Consider the following 13,325-nt stretch of genomic DNA (forward strand, 5'->3'; position numbering starts at 1 on the left):
ACCAAAGTTCAACTTGGTGAGCCCCTGAGTTTTTATTGGGGTTGCTAGCAGAGGTGTAGTGAGAGATTACTTATAGAAACAGGTATCGAATGGCAATGCATTCTGGGTTGGTGCAGCCATGGTGGCTTGTGTCCTTTCCGTCTGTGTCCACCGCCTGCCCTCGGCCTTCACGCCACTGCCCCAGCTTCCTACATGGGCCTTGGCCAGGCCACTCAACACCACTGTCTGCCCTGAGGGAACCCGGAGGAGATCCGGGACTCTGCAGCCCGCCCTGGCCCTCACGCAGGTGCCTAAAAGGGTCACACACTTGTGCGGCCAGTACAGTGGCGCACCCCTTTTGATGTTAGAGGGAATTATGTCTTGTGTATGTGCTGTATGTCTTGAAACTCTATGACAAGATTGACCCAGAAAAGCTCTCAGTAAATTCTCATTTCATGAAGGACCTGGGCTTAGACCAAGTGGAGATTATTATGTCCATGGAAGACGAATTTGGATTTGAAATTCCTAATATAGATGCAGAGAAGTTAATGTGTCCACAAGAAATTGTAGATTACATTGCAGATAAGAAGGATGTATATAAATAAAGTTTCAGAGCCTTCTTCATCAGGAGGACTCTGAGAACACCCGATTGCATCATGGCTGACTGACAGCAGTTCTGTTGGACTTGTATTTAAATTGTCTTGAGTGTTTTACTCTTTAAAAATAAGTCTATTATAAAACTAAAAAAAAAATAACCAGGTACTGAATTATACAGCTTTATCAGAGCTATTATTCAAGAGTGCTGCTCTTTTCCAGAGGACCCACATGATGGCTCCAAAGGATCTTCTGGCTACTGACTATCCACTTTTGGCTGGCCAGAGTCTTCTCAGACAAATTTTTATTGGTTATATACAGATTTTGGAGTTGAAGATCTTGCAGGTTTCAGCTTTATTTGAAGTTTACCTCCTGAATCTCATGAGCCTGCTGCCCACCTCCTAGAGGGAATATGTGTGAGGATGTTTTGTCTGCATATATGTCTATGTACACATGTACAATGCCTGCAGAGGCCAGAAGAGGGCATGAGATCCCCTGGACGTGGAATTACAGATAGTTGTTATACATCATGTGGATACTGGAAATTGAACCCAGTTCTTCTGAAACAGGAGCCAGTGCTTTTAATGGCTGAGCTATCTCTTCAGCTCCATGGAGAGAATGTTTCAGTTCTGGGGAGATTTCTGTTCGGTTAAAAAGGAGGATCAGGCTGGGCAGTGGTGGCACACGCCTTTAATCCCAGTACTTTGGAAGTAGAGGCAGGCCGATCTTTGTGAGTTCAAGGCCAGCTTGGTCTACAAGAGCTAGTTCTAGGACAGGCACCGAAGCTACAAAGAAACCTAGTTGTATAACTAGGATGATATTGATTTTGTGTGTGTGTGTGTGTGTGTGTGTGTGTGTGTGTGTGTGTTGTACTGCTCAAAGACTCTTAGTTTGGGTTGTATTCCCACCCACACATACATACTATATAAGAGCAAGTGAGTGACTGGGAAGATGGTACATACCTAGTGTTTATTTTAAACGCCCACTGCACAATTCTGGTTCATTCTGTTTCCTCTTGTAGGTTGTAGAGGAGCACGAAAGTGTGGAGCAGAGTCGGCGAGCACAGGCTGAGCCCATCAACCTGGACAGCTGTCTCCGTGCCTTCACCAGTGAGGAGGAGCTGGGAGAAAATGAGATGTACTATTGCTCCAAATGTAAAACTCACTGTTTGGCAACTAAGAAGCTGGACCTCTGGAGGCTTCCTCCAATTCTGGTATGTTAATAGCCTTTACCTCTATGAGAGGAGTCTAGTGTAAATGAAAGAAGTCATTAAGGGGATTTTTGGGCTGGTTTTGAGTATAATTTACTTCGTAACTGTGTTTAAATCCTTTTTGTACTTGGATGTGGTGGCACATGCCTGTAGTTCCAGAATTTAGGAGGCTGAGACAGAATGGTCACCAAAAACTTAAGGACAGCTTAGGAAGCATAGTGAGTTCCAAGCCAACCTAGACTACAAAATAAGACCTTGAGGTGGTGTATACCTTTAATCCCAACACTCAGGAGGCAGAGGCAGGTGGATCTCTGTGAATTCGAGGCCAGCCTGGTCTACAGAGCGAGTTCCAGGACAGTGAGGACTATTATAGAGAAACGCTCTCTGTCTTGGAAAACGAAAAGAGAAAAGGAGATTGGGAGCTGAAAAGATGGTTCAGTGGGCTTGAGTTGGTGTTCAATCCCAGGGAGATCTAACACCTCTAGCCTCTTCAGATACCTGTACAAACACTTGCTTGTAATCAAAAACAATCTCTTCTTTAAAAAAGAATGGATGAAAGCCGGGCCATGGTTGTGCTCCCAGCACTCGGGAGACAGAGGCAGGTGAATCCCTGTGAGTTCGAGGCCAGCCTGGTCTACAAGAGCTAGTTCCAGGACAGCCAGGGCTGTTACATAGGGAAACCTTGTCTCCAAAAACAAAAACAAAACAAAAAAAAGAATGAATGAATGAAAGAATGAGCTTTTCTGTGTAAGGTTTTTTTGTTGAACAGAGAAATTAATTGTTCTAAAAATATGTGCTAGATCTTATAATTGAGTTTAGAGCCTTGAAGGAGAGAAAGTGATGTAGGCCAGTAAATGAAGACCGGTGCAACTTGAGAGATACTGTAAATGGGTTGTACCTGGTGAATTGGATTCCAAAAGAGAATGAAAGTCCTTCTAGCCCCATAAAAGAGGGAGTTTTAGGCTAGCCCGTATTTAGGCTGTAGGAAAGCAGCCACCACAGGAGCTTCCATGCCCCGTGAAGAGTTGAGTGGCTGTGCACACTACTGTGTGCTGTGGTGCAAGTATATACCAGGGCACAGAGCTGTGCTCTCTCAGATTTGGTTGACTCTCCTGCCTCTGTTTGCCTATCAGCAGAGTTTATAAAGACATTAATTACGAAAGCATTTTCTCACCAGACATAGAGGCCCATGTCTGTAATATCAGTGCTTGGGAGACTGAGATAGAAGGGTTACCATTTGTTCCAGGCCAGACTGTACACATGGTGACATCATAAGGTTTCTATTGCTGAGATGAAACACCATGACTTGGGGATGAAAGGGTTTAGTTTAGTTTATTTTGCTTATACTTCCATATCACAGTCCATCACCCAGGGAAGTCGGTGCAGGGACTCGTGAGACTAGAAGACTACTGCTTACTAGCTTGCCTATAGCCAGATTTTCTGGCAGTTTTCTCAATTGAGAATGTATCTTCCGAAATGACTCTAATCTTGCGTCAAAACTAGCTGGCATAGTGTGGAGGTCAGAAGGGAACTGTGAAGTTGGGTCTCTTTTCACCTTTATTTGAGTTCTAGGGATCAAACTGAGATCGTCAGGCCTTATAGTAAGTCCTTTTACCCACCAACATGCCTCTTTATTTTTTGAAAACATAGCCTCTCACCAAACACGAACCATTTGGCTAGGCTGACTTGGGTCAGTGAGCCCAGGGATCTGGGTGCTGGGGATCTGAACCTAATCCCTCATTCCTACATAACACTCATTTTAGTGACTAAGCCATCTCCACAACTAAGTGCTGGGATTTTTTTCTTTTGATACAAGGTTTTACTGTGTAGCTCTGGCTAGCCTGAAACTTGCTATATAGACCAGGCTGACCTCAAATTCACAGAGATCTATCTTCTCTGCCTCTGTAGTGCTGGGATCAAAAGTATGCACCACCACAGCTGGCTCCAGTACTAGAATATTTTTCTATGTATGGGCGTTGTTGCCTGTTGCATATGTGTCTGCACCACGTGCATCATGTGCATGCAGTGCCCCGAAGCCAGAAGCGGGTATTGAATCCTCTGAAAATGATTTACCAAGGTCAACTACCGTGTAGGCACTGGGAACCAATCTGGATCTTCTTTAAGATTTCTCCAGCCCCGGGACTAGGATATTTTAGCAAAACTCTGATTTGTGTCATCATCCTACTACTCTAGAAAAGAAGTGTAGATTTTTCTTCCCTTGCTTATAGTAGTACACAAAAAATTGATAGCATTTATGAAGCTAACTCTAGAAATGAAACAGAAGGAAAGGAAGAAGCGGGCAGGGGCTGACTTGGGAACCTGGTAGGTAAGCAAGAGGGAATTTTTTTTTTTGTTGGTTTTTTTTTTTTTTTTGTTTTTCGAGACAGGGTTTCACTGTAACCTGACTCTTGTAGACCAGACTGACCTCGAACTCCCAGAGATCCGCCTGCCTCTGCCTCCCGAGTGCTGGGATTAAAGAGGGAATTTTTTTTAAATATAAGGTGCGATTAACATGCTGTTAAATGCATAGCTTTTTGAATGTCAGGTTTGATGACTTTGTCAATTGCATATATGCATATAACCATCCTATAAAACGAGGAATAAAAGCATTTATTTAAAACATAAATTTGGCCAGGCATAGTGGCATTCACCATAAGTCCCAGCACTTGGCAGGCACAAGCAGGTAGATCTCTGAGTTCAAAGTCAGCCCAGTCTACAGAGTGAGGTCCAAGACAGCCAGGACAGTGCAAAGAAACCTGTCTTGGGGGGGAAAAAAAAAGAAGAAAGAAGAAAGAAAGAAAAAGAAAAAAGAAAGAAAAAAGTATCAAATTTACATTTGAGATTTTATAACAATGTACAAATGTTACATATTCTTCAGAACCCTTAAATGTAATTGTTCCTACCTTTTCTTCTTCAGATTATTCACCTTAAACGATTTCAGTTTGTAAATGGACGGTGGATAAAATCACAGAAAATTGTTAAATTTCCTCGTGAAAGTTTTGACCCTAGTGCTTTTTTAGTACCAAGAGACCCAGCTCTTTGCCAGCATAAACCACTCACACCCCAGGGGGATGACATCTCTGAGCTAAGGATTTCAGGAGGAGATGTGAAGAAAATGGATGTCCAGAACTCAGCAGGGGAGGAGGATGTGCTCCTGAGCAAGAGCCCATCTTCACTCAGTGCAAATATCGCCAGTAGCCCCAAAGGTAAGGGCTTTCCCTCCCCCCCCCCCCCCCCCCCCCCGCTTCTCTTCCCTCTCTCCCTCCCTCCCTCCCTCCCTCCCCATCTCTTTCTTCCTTGTCATAGTCTTACTTTGTAGCTTCAGCAGCCTCCATTCTGGAACAGTAATTTGTATTTCAGCTTTGTGACTTTTAGCACAAAATAGCCTCCTTAAATCTAGATTCTCTTTTGTCATTTGTAAAATGGAGAGAATACCAAGTTAGGGTAAGAGGATTTGAAATACCAGCAGTAGTAATATATTGTTAGTGGTTGCATCTACAGTTTAAGCCAGCCTAGGTTACATACATTCTATCTTTAAAAATATAAATAAGAGCCAGCAAAATGGCTCAGTGGATAAAGATACTTAAATTCAGTCCCTAGTTTCACATGGTAGGAAGGAACTGACCTCCTACAGGTTGTCCTCTGACTACACATAAACACCATGGTGTGCATTTACATTTATATGTAAATATATATGTATAGGAATAAGTAAATAGCTGTTATAGTATTTATGAAATCATAAAAAAGAAATCTATATGTTTCATTACGAATGTAATTTTTTTAGTAAGTCTGATCTGTAATTATTTGGATCTTGCGGGACCCACAGGTGAAGAACACTACGTATATATAATTCTTTTTACCATGTTCCCACCAACTATAGAGCTAGCCCTGTGTTTGAGCTTTATTTTTGTTCTCTGAAAAATATACAGTGCAGTCAGGGAAAATTTCATGAAGTTAGATTAACCTTTTACCAATGAAATAGATGGTTGAGGCCACACGGTGGTGGCGCATGCCTTTAATCTCAGTACTCATAAGGCAAGGGCAGGAGAGCTAGGCTCCAAAGCTACAGTGAAAACTTGTCTTGGAAAAAAAAAAAAGGAAGAAAAGAGACGGTTGATTATTGTGTAGCTTTAATTTCTCAGGATTTTTATATGTCTTCCCCCTTCCTTTTACTAGATATCCCAGGATTTCACACATGCGAAACAGTGCTTTACCACTTATTTTAAGGTAGCATCTTACTAAGTTTCCTATATTGAACTTGAATTTACTATTGCCCAGACTGGCCTCCTTTCAGTCCTCCTTGTGACTCTTGAGCAGTTGGAGTTAGAGGCATGTTCCACCAAGCCTAACCCTCAGTTTTCATTTCTAACATGAGAAATACATACAGGTAAAATGTGTCTAAACATGTTCTAGATGTTCTAGAGGTCCTTGGTAATTTGTTTTTCTTTGTTTTGTTTTTGGCTTTTTGAAACAGGATCTTGCTATGATGGTACAAGTTGGCTTGGAACTCACTGTGTAGCCCAGGCTGGCTTTGAACTCAGAATCCTGTAATCAGATGTTTCTAACTTGCCTGCCAGTTCTCAAATAACCAACTCAGAGGTTGAATATGAATTATAAATGCTCACCCAATAGCTCAGGCTTACTACTAACTAGCTCATACATTTTAAGTTAAACCATATTCATTATTTATATTCTGCCATGTGGTGGTACCTTTATTAGCATGGCACATTCGTCTCCTGCTCCCTCTGTGTCTGTCTGTTGACTCCAGACTCCACTCTCCTCCTTCCCATCATCCTCAGTTTGGTGTCCCTGCCTATATACTTCCTTCCTGGATACTGGCCAGTCATTCTTTTATTAAAGATGTGAGTAACACATCTTTACAGCGTACAAGAGGATTTTTTTTACAACAGAATCCTTCTACTTAGCCGGGCGGTGGTGGCGCACGCCTTTAATTCCAGCACTTGGGAGGCAGAGGCAGGCGGATCTCTGTGAGTTCGAAACCAGCCTGGTCTACAAGAGCTAGTTCCAGGACAGGCTCCAAAACCACAGAGAAACCCTGTCTCGAAAAACCAAAAAAAAAAAAAAAAAAAAAGAATCCTTCTACTTGAGTTTCCTGAGTATCAAGACCACTCTCGGTCTAAGAATATATTTATAAAATTCATTTTGGGCTGGAGAGATGGCTCGGAGGTTGAGAACACTGACTATTCTTCCAGAGGTCATGAGTTCAATTCCCAGCAACCACATGGTGGCTCACAGCCATCTATAATAAGATCTGGTGCCCTTTTCTGGCCTGTAGGCAGACATGGAAACTATCACTGTATACATAATAAATAAATATTATAAATATTTAAAAAAAAAGTATCCCAGCACTCGGGAGGCAGAGGCAGGCGGATCTCTGTGAGTTCGAGACCAGCCTGGTCTACAGAGCTAGTTCCAGGACAGGCTCCAAAGCCACAGAGAAACCCTGTCTCGAAAAACCAAATTAATAAATAAATAATAAAAAATAAAATTCATTGTTTTCAATTGAATATGACATAAATCACTTTTCTATGATTTTGTGATTCCTACGATATACTCTACATACATTTTCATTGCTCCCTATTTTTTTAGTAACAGAACTGATAGAATGAATACATGCTAGTGTGTGTGTGTGTGTGTGTGTGTGTGTGTGGTATTTATTAGAATAACTTACAGGCTGTGATCCAACTAGTCTAATAATGGCTGTCTACCAATGAAAGGTCTAAAAATCAGTAGTTGTTCAGTTCACTAGTCTGGATGTCTCAGCTGGTCTTCAGTATATACCAGGATCCCAAAGACGTAGGCTCTAATTTCAGTGAAAGAATAGATTTGCCATCAAGAGTGAGAGGCTGCAGGCAAACAGTGAAAACTTTCTTTTTCTGTGTCCTTTGTATAGGCTGCCACCAGAAGGTGGGGCCCAGATTAGGTGGGTTTTACTACCTCAAACAATCAGGATTTTGAGGCAGTGGTAATGGAGCATGCCTTTAATCCTAGCACTCTAGAGCAGAGACAGGTAGATCTCAGAGTTCTAGGTGAGCCTGGTCTACAGAGCAAATTCCAGGACAGCCAGGACTGCACAGAGAAACCCTGTCTCAAAACAAACAAACAAACAAACAAAAACCAAATAAATGCTGGGTATTGGTGGTGGCTCATGCCTTTAATCCCAGCTCTCAGGAAGCAGAGACAGGCGGAACTTTGAGTTTGAGGCCAGCCTCCTCTGCAAAGCAAGTTCTGGGAGAGTCAAGGCTGTTTTTTGGGTTTGTTTTTTTTGTTTGTTTGTTTTATTTTGAGGAAGGGTTTCTTTGTAGCTTTGGAGCCTGTGCTGGAACTAGCTCTTGTAGACCAGGCTGTCCTGGAACTCACAGAGATCTGCCTGCCTCTGCCTCCCGAATGCTGGGATTAAAGGCATGCACCACCACCAAAAGGCAACAAAACCTTGGAAATCTGGATTAAAAGAGTTTATCTCTCCACCTCTCAAAAGATCTGACTTAGAAATGGGTCTTCCCACTTCAAATGATTTAATTAAGAAAATCTTCCCAGGTATACTCAATCACATGGGTTTTAGATAATTCCAGATGTAGTCACATTGACAGCCAAGAATAGCCATCATACGCTATGTAATAAAGTAATAAGGAGTGAGAGTAGGCGGTCAGCATTCCTTTTTGGTTTTTTCTTTCTGTCTTTCTTTTTTTTTCAAGACAAAGTTTCTATGTGTAGCCTTGGCTGTCCTGGAACTCACTTTGTCCAGCAGGCTAGCCTCAAAAACAGAGATCCACCCGCCTCTGCCTTCCAAGTGAGCCCCCACCACTCAGCAGCATTCCTGTCTTTAGTTGGGAAGCTAACGTCAGTTAACATTTGGCTTCGAACTTACTTGTGGTATTTGGACCTAAATATCTTTCTATCTGTCTCTTTCACAGGTTCACCTTCTTCTTCAAGAAAAAGTGGAGCCAGCTGTCCCTCCAGCAAAAACAGCAGCCCTAACAGCAGCCCACGGACTTTGGGGAGGAGCAAAGGGAGGCTTCGTTTGCCTCAAATTGGCAGCAAAAATAAGTTGTCCAGTAGTAAGGAGAATTTAGATGCCAGCAAAGAGAATGGGACTGGGCAGACATGTGAACTGGCTGACACCTTGAGCCGAGGACATATTTTGGGAGGCAGCCAACCTGAGCTGGTCACTCCTCTGGATCATGAGAGCACTTTGGCTAATGGATTCCTTTATGAGCATGAGGCATGTGGCAATGGCTATAGTAATGGTCAGCTTGGAAATCATAGTGAAGAAGACAGCACTGATGACCAAAGAGAAGATACTCATAATAAACCTATTTATAATCTATATGCAATTTCGGTAAGTGACATAGTATGTGGGTCTTAAAAAAAAAACAGTCTAAGCTGGGCCTGGTGGTGCATGCTTTTAATCCAGCACTTGAAATGCAGAGGCAGGCAGATTTCTGAGTTCAAGGCTATCCTGGTCTACAGAGCAAGTTCTGGGACATAGCTGGGGCTGCACAGAGCAACCTTGTCTCAGGAAAAAAAAAAAAAATCTAACGTTTTAGTGGTTTGTTCAGTTGTCCGGTTAACAAAGAAAGCTTGGCCTCCTGGATAGACTCCAAGCTCACAGTATGATTTAGAAGATGGCCATTTAATAAGTATAATTTGATTCAGAGTTCAATTAATGCTATAATAAGTATTCCTAAGGAAATTTTGCTTTCTAAATAACTGATACAGGGCCAAACTTGATGGCAAGTGCCTCTAATCTTAGCATTTGAGACCTTGAAACAAGAGTATTTTGAGTTTAAAGTCAACCTAGGATATATAGCAAGACATTGTCTTTATTCTTTTTTTTTTTTTTTGTGGTTGTTGTTGTTTTTTCGAGACAGGGTTTCTTTGTGCCTGTTATGAAACTCAAACTGGCCTTGAACTCACAGAGATCCAACTGCCTCTTCTGGGATTAAAGCTGTGTGCCATCACTACCCACTGACACTGTCTTTAAACACACACACATGAAGTGTGTATGTGTGTTAAGATTTTGTCTTTTGGGGCTGGAGAGATGGCTCAGTGGTTAAGAGCATTGCCTGCTCTTCCAAAGGTCCTGAGTTCAATTCCCGGCAACCACATGGTGGCTCACAACCATCTGTAATGAGGTCTGGTGCCCTCTTCTGGCCTGCACACACACACACAGACAGAATATTGTATACATAATAAATAAATAAACATTAAAAAAAAAGATTTTGTCTTTTAATAAAATTAGGTGATTGTACACATATTTTTCCTTACCACCTAAGTGGTCAGTGTTCTCCTGCTAAGATCTTAGCACTGTGCCCTGGCTAAGTACTATTAATTACTAACATACCACCACTCTCTTCTCTCTTTAGTGCCATTCAGGAATTCTGGGTGGGGGCCATTATGTCACTTATGCCAAAAACCCAAACTGCAAGTGGTACTGTTACAATGACAGCAGCTGTAAGGTAAATATTCTCAATCTTTAAATGACAGAAACAGAACGCCAACAAACTCTGGCAATGTTATTGAAATAATAACCTTTCTGCTGAGTAGGAAATAATGTGTTTGTATGAAGGTCTCTACATAAGTAATGTTCAGTTTTAAGGAAGCAAAGGTATGATGGGAAAACTGGAGAAGAACTGAAAATATGAATAGTGAACAAAGCAAAGGTGCTGGTTAATGAGAAATTCAATCTTTTAGGTTTGAATTGATCATGTCCTGTCTTCTGTGTGTGTCTCTCCATGCCTCACCCACTTAGAACATCAAACCCAGCATGGCACACATGTTGGAAAAGGCTTATACTACAGTCCTAAACTCTCCAATGCTGATTTTTTTTTTTGAGCTATTAGAATTTGATGGTGTTTGTCAGATATGGTGGCTACACCTTCGATGGAGGTAGTGGCAGGAGGATCTGCAGATTAAAGTCGTGCTCCTCACTGAAATAAGTTTAAGGCCAGTCTGGGCTGTGTGAGACTGTGTCCCAAAAGAAAACTCTTTCTCACCTACCTAATAAATTATTGTTATTATTGTTGTTGTTGTTATTTGATGAGGGTTAGGGCATTCATTTGCCTGTGGTTAGAATATTCTCCAAAACAGATACTGAAAATATAAGACTCACTTTCAGTGTAGGTGTAACATAGTTGATTCAAGTAATCAGAGTTAGTGAGAGCTGTTCTTCCTGTTAAAGAATTAAGGCTTTTCTTATCCTTTTAGGAACTTCACCCTGATGAAATTGACACCGACTCTGCCTACATTCTTTTCTATGAGCAGCAGGGGATAGACTGTGCACAATTTCTGCCAAAGATCGATGGCAAAAAGATGGCAGACACAAGCAGCATGGATGAAGACTTTGAATCCGATTACAAGAAGTACTGTGTGTTACAGTAAAGCGGCTGCTCTGGCCGCTAGGTGGGCTTCTGGAAGGGAGGTGATGCCTTGTAGGTGACATTTGGCAGAATCGTCACTGAAAAGCAGGCTAAGTGTAGTTATTTTATCCTGTGACCTGAAGCACAAAATAAAAAGTCCTAATTAAAATAGCAGTCAACTTTAAGAATAGTACTAATTTTGTTTGAAGTCTCTCACAAGCTGTCCAGTGGAGGACTTTCGGGCAGATCCCACCATTAGCCTGTAAACAAGAAGGTTTGGCACCAATCACCTGGGACCAATTAAGAATTTAATGTGCTTGTCCAGATAATGAACAAACTTGTAGTGAGTATAGAGTTTTCCAATAATCATAACAGGATGCTAAGGATTTCCTTAGAATCAAAGTAAAAAAAACAAAAGTTGAAATGTTGTCTGGGGACGACATGATATGCTACCTCCTTTTTCCTGAAGTTTCATTCCATTGTATTGACAAATGGAGAAAGCCAGGTCATGCAGGAGTGCAGATGACTCTCAGAGTGCAGACACAGGTTCTTCCTTTTTTGAACCATTTCCCTGTTCTTTCTGTGTCTTTTTCTTTGCTCTTTGTTGTTGTCAAGTTTATGTTTGGAACAGTGACTGTGGCAGAAGTTGTGGTGGTTGGTCTGAACCCACGCATCCCTGAGATCATGTGCCTTCCACCCAGTCTCAGTACAGAGGCCCCAGGAGAGGTCCAGCCCAGGTGGCCCTTCTGCCAAGGCTTCTTTAGGATGGATATTAGAGGAGTCCCCACAGGCGCACTGCTGGGTGTGACTGCTGCCAGGGTTTGCACCATAGTCCCATGCATATGTTGCACAAAGTGTTTCTAGGAAGGTATACAAAAGCCAGCCGTGTTTCCTGTTAGTGGTGGGGTTTTTTCTTTGTTTCTCATTTTGCACTTTATAAGAAAGAACACATGCAAACAAATTGTGCTTGTACTTTAATGGCTCTAAGGGCTATTAACTCCATCAGTGTGTAAAATTTAAAAACAAAAATATATCCAGCATTGATAGTTTGTAAGTATTGTACAAAGAAACTGCTGGGTTTAGGAAGCAAACTCTAGTTGTTTTCATTTCTGCCCCTCAGCTTTTTTTTTTCTTTACTCACTTTTTTCCTAATTATTCAAAACTGGAACAAAAGTATAAATGTCATTTTTCTGTCATCATTTTTCTGTATTGTGTTTTAGTTTGTAGTCCAAGGAAATTCTCATCTTATTTTTGGTCTTTTAAAAATTTTGAGACCCTGGAAGCTGATTTTTATTGTTGTCAGATCCTATTCCCCTCCCTTCCTCGTGATGCAGTTAGTGTCCTGACAGCTGAGCCCAGTGCTGAGACTGGTTTGAGTGCCCTGGGAAAGCTGTCGCAAGCAGCTGCCGAGGCTGACGTCCTTTCAGAAGGATGTACAGAAGAGGAAGTAATGGCCTGGAAGGAATATTGTAATGAAGTCACACAAAGTTACATACTTCATAGATTCAAAGTTTTCATATATGAGATTGTCCACTCCTACCTGGACAAGTCCCATGAAAAAGTAGAAGATTTTCAATAATTTCTTTACAGATATTTTAGTTGAGCAGGTAGCACAATCTACTAATGTTGTTTGATCTGTGTTTGTTATATTGGTTGTAATTAATTTTTTAAACTCGAGAACTAGCAGAAAATTTATTAAATTAACTATTAACTACATTTACCTTGTAAATTTCTGTATAAAACTTGTTGACAATGCACTGACTTTAGGAAGATGTTGATGTACATAGAGTGTAAATAAGATAGTGTTGATGTACTGAATATGAACTGTATAAAAAAGTATTGGTCGTTGTATATGGTGTGTACCTGTTTATCTGTAACTATTACCCAAACAAATTAAATACTGAAGATGTCCACATGTCGTTTTTCCTTGTACAAGTAAACACAAAGAGCCTGTTTCCTCAGCCTTTCTGTCTGTGATCCTCTTTAATTCTTCTGGGTGCATAATACCAATTCCACTTACAAAGAAGATGTTCCACCTTAGAGGGGGTAGAAACTGATGAGGTAGAAGGAGGCACTTGAACTGATTAGGTGAATTTTACTTAGATGTGGCTCACATTCACAGGTAAAGAGCTGGTACGAGCTGAAAGTTCGTGAGAGGAGCC

At 41.4% G+C, this 13,325-nt stretch overlaps 1 protein-coding gene and 1 pseudogene across 4 annotated transcripts in view; both read left to right on the forward strand.

Moving 5' to 3' along the window:
- Nucleotides 1-13,124, forward strand: part of Usp32 (ubiquitin specific peptidase 32) — a 134,074-nt gene extending 120,950 nt beyond the window's left edge. For all 4 annotated transcript variants that reach the window (XM_041664340.1, XM_041664341.1, XM_041664342.1 and 1 more), the window contains 5 exons: nucleotides 1,595-1,786; nucleotides 4,701-4,989; nucleotides 8,719-9,143; nucleotides 10,171-10,263; nucleotides 11,012-13,124. In XM_041664340.1, coding sequence (XP_041520274.1) covers nucleotides 1,595-1,786; nucleotides 4,701-4,989; nucleotides 8,719-9,143; nucleotides 10,171-10,263; nucleotides 11,012-11,185 — 1,173 coding nt within the window. In that variant the 3' untranslated portion in view covers nucleotides 11,186-13,124. The remainder of the gene's footprint in view (nucleotides 1-1,594; nucleotides 1,787-4,700; nucleotides 4,990-8,718; nucleotides 9,144-10,170; nucleotides 10,264-11,011) is intronic.
- LOC121456296 lies at nucleotides 119-584 on the forward strand (annotated as a pseudogene).
- Nucleotides 13,125-13,325: the final 201 nt, after the last annotated feature.

This window comes from Microtus oregoni, unplaced genomic scaffold (genome assembly GCF_018167655.1).
Source record: "Microtus oregoni isolate MIOR12 unplaced genomic scaffold, Mior012 000015F_ref0000493, whole genome shotgun sequence".
NCBI lineage: Eukaryota > Metazoa > Chordata > Mammalia > Rodentia > Cricetidae > Microtus > Microtus oregoni.